Below are 5,656 nucleotides of genomic sequence, written 5' to 3' on the forward strand. Positions count from 1 at the left end.
TTTAGGTTTCCTTGGATTGGTGATGCCATTTTGCTGTGGTGATGTCATTTTCAGTGGTGATGTCATTTCCTGTCCTTTTCTCAATGGGTGGTAAATCGGGTCCAAGTCAATGTGTTTGTTGATAGAGTTCCAGTTGGAAAGCCATGCTTCCACGAATTCTAGTGTGTGACCCTGTTTGGCTTGTCCTAGTGTTGTCCCAGCCGAAGTGGTGTCCTTCCTCATCTATATATAAAGATACTGGTGACAGTGAGTCATCTCTTTTCGTGGCTAGTTGATGTTGATGTATCATGATGGCGATTTTTCTGCCTATTTGTTCAAAGTAGTGTTTATTATAGTTTTTGTTGTTACAGTTATTATTATAATTAAAATTACAGTTCTTGCACGGTATTTTGTAAATGACATTAGTTTTGCTTGTTGCGTGTATAGGGTCTTTCAAGTTCATGAGCTGCTGTTTAAGTGTATTGGTGGTTTGTGGGCTACCATGCAGCCAAGGGGTCTTAGTAGTCTGGCAATCATTTCCGAGATGTCTTTGATGTGGAGGAGTTGGGTTTCTGGACATGTTTTATCTGCTTGATCAGAATTGTTACTGAGAAAAAGGTGGACTGTGTTCATTGGGTACCCGTCCTTTTTGAATACAAACGGAGAGATGATTTTTCTCTGTTCTCCGTAGCTCCTCTGTGCTGCAGTGTGTGCTGGCTCATTGAAATAATGTTCTCATGCTTCATCCCAACACCCACACACAGAGCTGAATGCATAGAAGATTTACTCCCATTTGGAAGAAAATACTGGTGAATGGGAGTTGTGGAGTCATTTTACAGTTGTCTTGGGACATTGGTGAGGCCGTCTTGAGAATATTACTTTCGGGTTTGGTCTTCCTGCTGTATGAAATAAGTTGTTACACTTAAAAGTGCAGAAAAGATTGACAAGGATGTTTCCACAAGCAGAATGTTTGATCTACAGGGAGAGATCAATAGGCATCTGCTTTCATCGAGACTAAGGGTTCACCTTTCGAGGATTATCAAATCATGATAGCCCACATGCTTTTGTGCAGGGAAGGTCATGTTTTACCATAATCATATAATTCTTTGAAGATGTGACAAAGTTAATTGATAAGGGAAGAGCGATAGATGTTATATACATGGACTTCAGTAAAGTGTTTTCTATGGAGCCTACAAAATATTCAAAATACCATTTCTACCAAAGTTGTAAATGCCAGCATCTCAGCCTCCAGTTCACGCAGTGTCGCACCACTCTGTCCTTGTCAGGCTGAGAGGCCACTGAACCAGGTTAGGCGATCACCTTTCCAGGCTATCGAGAGACTTACATGCTAGGCCAAAGGATCTCTGAGGCCGTGCGTCCAAGTCCATACTGAGGCCAGAACTTCACGGTTAGGAGGCAAGAACATGCTTTCCGCAGTGCATGAGAGGGTAAGAAAGGAGGATATGGCTGATGAATACGTGGCTGCAGAATTGGTGAGGGGGAAGTGATTCAGATTTTTAGATCATTGGATTATTTTCTTCAGACGAGGTGACCTGTTCAAGAGGGACAAGATGCACATCAACTGGAGAGAGTACAATATCTTGGCGGCCAGGTATTGTGATGCTGCGAGTAAGGGTTTAGACTAGACTGGCAAGGCCATTGGGATCCTCAACAGTAGGGAGGCAAGTGTGAGGCTCAGTAATCAGAAATAGTATGATGACAAGATTGGTCAAGCTGGAACACGAAAGGTTGCAAGGAATGCCTACAGAATCAAAATTCATTTATTTTCAAAGCAAGTGGGCTGATTGAAAAGGTAGATGAATTCAGCTTGTGGAAGTGAAGTTGGAACTAGAATATTATAGCCATTACATAAACATAACTAAGGGAGGGACAAGATTGGCAGCTTAATGTACCAGGGTACAGGTGCTTTTGGCAGGACAGAGGTTGTAGAAGGAATGGAGGGAGAGTTGCATTCTTGACAAAGGCACATATCACAGCTGTAAACAGAGATGAAATAACTGAAGGATCATCTGGTGACGCCTCGTGGGTGGAGCTAAGAAATACGAATGTGATGTGATATGATTGGAATTATGGGAATTAAAGGAAGACTGAGAAGACTTATCATAATCGGGGATTTCCCTAACACAGACTGGGACGTCCAGAGCTGTAAGGGCTTCGATGGGGTGTTAAATGCATTCAGGAAATTTTCCTCAACAAGTATATAGAATATCCTAATCGGGAAGGGACAAAATTCGATCAACTCTTGGTAAATAGTGTAGGGCAGTTGACTAAGATGGTAATGGGGGAGCACGTTTTGACCAGGGACCATAGTTCTATTAATTTTAAAGTAGTTATGGAGATGACAGAACTCATCCAAATGTTCACGTTTTAATTTGGGGCAAGGCAAAAGTTTGACAGAATTATGAAGGGGTTTGCAGGGGTCGATTTGAGTAGTTTGTTTGCAGGCCAACGGACATCTGGCAAGTGGGAGGCTGTTCAAAGTGAAACAGCATGAGTTCAGGGTCGATATGTTCGTGGGAAGGTTAAAGGCAAGGTTGGCAAAATAGGGAACCCTGGATGACAAGTGATGTTGAGGCTTTGACCAGAAAATAAAAACGGTATGTCTCAGATATAGGGCAGTTGAGATCAAGGGAATCCCTAGATGAAAAAAGGGAATACAGGAATGCACTGCAGAAAGATATGAAGTTAGCGTCAATGCACATTTTGGCATGGACCAGGTTGAGCAAAAGGCCTGTCTCTGTGCAGTTGGACTCTACGATTCTGTATTGGGGTGTGTGGTGGGGGTGGGGGGGTGGGAGGTTGGTGGAGTGGTGGTGCAGAGTTTTGATAGTTTGGACATCGCCACAGAACAGGAGGACGCCCATTTAAATGCTTCAAGCAGAGGAATGTTTTTTCTCAGAGATCGAGAATTCTCTACCGCAAATACTTATAGAAAGACTGCAAAAGTATGAATAGATGTTTTGCTTTAATTTTACTCATGACAGTAAGCTAGCAAAGGAGAAACGGGATCTGAAATTGCAGCAGGATCTCGATCAATGGGGGAAGGGCACAGTAGAAAAAAATCAATTGGAATTTAATGTGGATAAGTGAGATCTTGCATTTTGGAAATTCTAATCAAGGTCAGCATGGTGAATTGGTGGGTCTTATGGAATGTCATGGAACTGAGGGATATTGGAGTTGAGGTTCACAGTTGTCTTATAGTGGAGTCAAAGTTACAGAGGGCAGTGAAGGCATTTGGCACACTGGGCTTCATCAGTCAGTGCACTGAGTTTCGAAGTTGGGAAATTAAATTGTAACTGTACAAGACGTTGATGAAGTTGCATTTGAAGCATTGTGTTCACTTTTGGTCACCTTGTTACAGGGAAAAAAAACTGGAATGAGTGCAGATGAAATTTACATTGGTATTGCCTGAATTGAAGTGTCTGAGGATGAGGGAGAGTTTCAACAATTTCGTACTTTTTCATTTAGAGCATGGGAGACTGATGGAAATCTAATAGAAGTGTATAAAATCATGACAGGCGTGGATAGGGTGAATGCACTTAGTCTTTTTCCCAGGGTTGGGGAATCACGGAGGAGAGGGCATCATTTTGAGGTAAGAGGGGAAATAATATAAGAGGCCCTGAAGGTTAACTTTTTTTGTACAGAAGATGCTACACGTATAAAATGAGCTGTCAGTGGGTTGAGGTGGGTATATTAAGAACATTTAAACTACAATTGGACAAATGCATGGACAGTAAAGTATTAGAACGATATGAGCCAAGTGCAAAAATATGACATTACTGTAGATGTACATTTTGGTCAGGTGGGGCATTATAAGCAAAGTACTGATGGCAATGTTCATCAGAGTTATTTACAAATACTCAATGAAGTGTTTAATACTTTCATCATAGAATCCTTACAGTTGGAAACAGGTGCTTCCGCCCAAGTTCACGCCAACCCAACCAGAAACCATTCTCCAACTCAATTATCCTTTCAGTTCGTCTGATTAATGCATCTCATTCAGACATCCCCAAACACTAGAGACAATTTTGCACGGCCAGTTCACCTCAATTGCAAATATCTTGGACTGTGGAAGCAAACTAGTACAAGCCCATGCACACAGAGAATGTGCAAACTCCACAGATTATTGGAAGCAGGAATCGAACTTGGGTTCCAGCCGCTGCGCGGTGTAGTGCTAAACATTGAGCCAGCGTGCTGCCCAGCTGCAGTCTTACAATTTATTTAGGTCTGGTTGATAGTATGTTAAGGAACTGAGATATCTTGTTACTGATGAAACTCCATTCTAGGACATATCGTCAAGGCCAAAGTGAAGGAGATGCAAATCTGTTAGATTGTCAGAAACCAAATATCATATTGAATATTGTATTATGTCATTGCAGATCTTGAAGCCGACTGACAGTCGTCACTTCTTCTAGAGATACAAGTGCATCATGAACAATTGAGAAACTATTGTTATTCCACAAGGATGAACATTGGGTTTCATACTGTAAAGCAATACTTCAATAATTTGGTAATGATATAGGCGGGTTGCTTAATCAAACTTTTCAATTCATCTCGGAATCTGCGTTGTGATACTGCATATATAACTGTGTTTGCACATGAACTTAAACACCTAAGCATATAACCAGATTGTTCGGCAATGGTGAATGGATCTTCATAATTTGCTTCTAAAAATTGAGCGTCAGTAAAATGAACATACAAGAAACATATGAAAAATACCATCCATAACGTTATGAAAGTACCAGATATAACGAGCAGTAAAATGATAGACTTCCGCCGGTTCACTATTTCTGGATCAGTGTGACTTTTCACTCCTCTGAGTTCACTTCTCACTCTATTGGAGAGCACAATGTGCCTGATGGTCATAGCATTGAGCAGAAGGATCAGCACAAACGGTGCAGATGGGGTCAAAATTGCTTCAAACCAGAAAAATGCTGCCCAAATTGTTAAGACGTAGAAGCTTGATTTGACATAGCAAGACCATGGTACGTTGTCAACGACTTCCCGAGGTTCATATATAAAATAGATTGGAGCATTTTCCAGAACACTTAGAACACACACAACTGTTAAGACAACAGCTGCATTTCTTGGCGTACAGTACTTTGTTCGGAGTGATTGAGAACAGATAGCAATGAATCGATCAAAGGTGAACGCCACAGTTAGCCAGACAGAGCAATCAATGGACACATAAAGCAGAGCCAGATTGAGACTACATATAGGTGTGTAGTTCAGAAAAGAATTTGGAAAGTACGCTTCCTTAATCTGATACAAAATCCCTTCGAATATCAGCACCAATAGATCAGCTGCAGCCATTGCTAGGAGATTATGGGTTATACATTTGGAGAGGCCACACTTTCCACGAGAGAGAATGAGGATGGTGATCAAATTAGCTGCAACAAACAGCAACATCCAATCCGTTAGTAATTCTCTTTGCATCAGGTGGTTAAACAAATACTTTAGAATAACATTTCGTGTAGTTTTCATTCAAAGTTTACTCGATTATATCCAAGATTGAACTTTTAAACATCTCTCTTTGTGAATACACATTGCTGAATAATTCTGACATGCAAGAACTGAAAATCAAAAATATTAAAAGAACTTGTTTGTAACTCGAGACTCATGTGGTCCATTAATCTGATATAGGTAGAGTCTTGAT

General features: G+C 41.0%; 1 protein-coding gene across 1 annotated transcript; it reads right to left on the reverse strand.

The window, feature by feature from the left end:
- Positions 1 to 4,479: 4,479 nt before the first annotated feature.
- On the reverse strand, positions 4,480 to 5,313 carry LOC140455608 (probable G-protein coupled receptor 139). The gene has a single exon (XM_072550523.1). It carries the CDS (start codon positions 5,311 to 5,313, stop codon positions 4,480 to 4,482), a length of 834 nt encoding a protein of 277 aa, XP_072406624.1.
- Positions 5,314 to 5,656: the final 343 nt, after the last annotated feature.

This window comes from Chiloscyllium punctatum, chromosome 30, assembly GCF_047496795.1.
Source record: "Chiloscyllium punctatum isolate Juve2018m chromosome 30, sChiPun1.3, whole genome shotgun sequence".
Classification (NCBI taxonomy): Eukaryota; Metazoa; Chordata; class Chondrichthyes; order Orectolobiformes; family Hemiscylliidae; genus Chiloscyllium; species Chiloscyllium punctatum.

What these genes read in the sequence shown, in the direction of transcription:
- LOC140455608 (XM_072550523.1), bottom strand. Translation starts at nt 5,313, where the DNA reads ATGGCTGCAGCTGATCTATTGGTGCTGATATTCGAAGGGATTTTGTAT.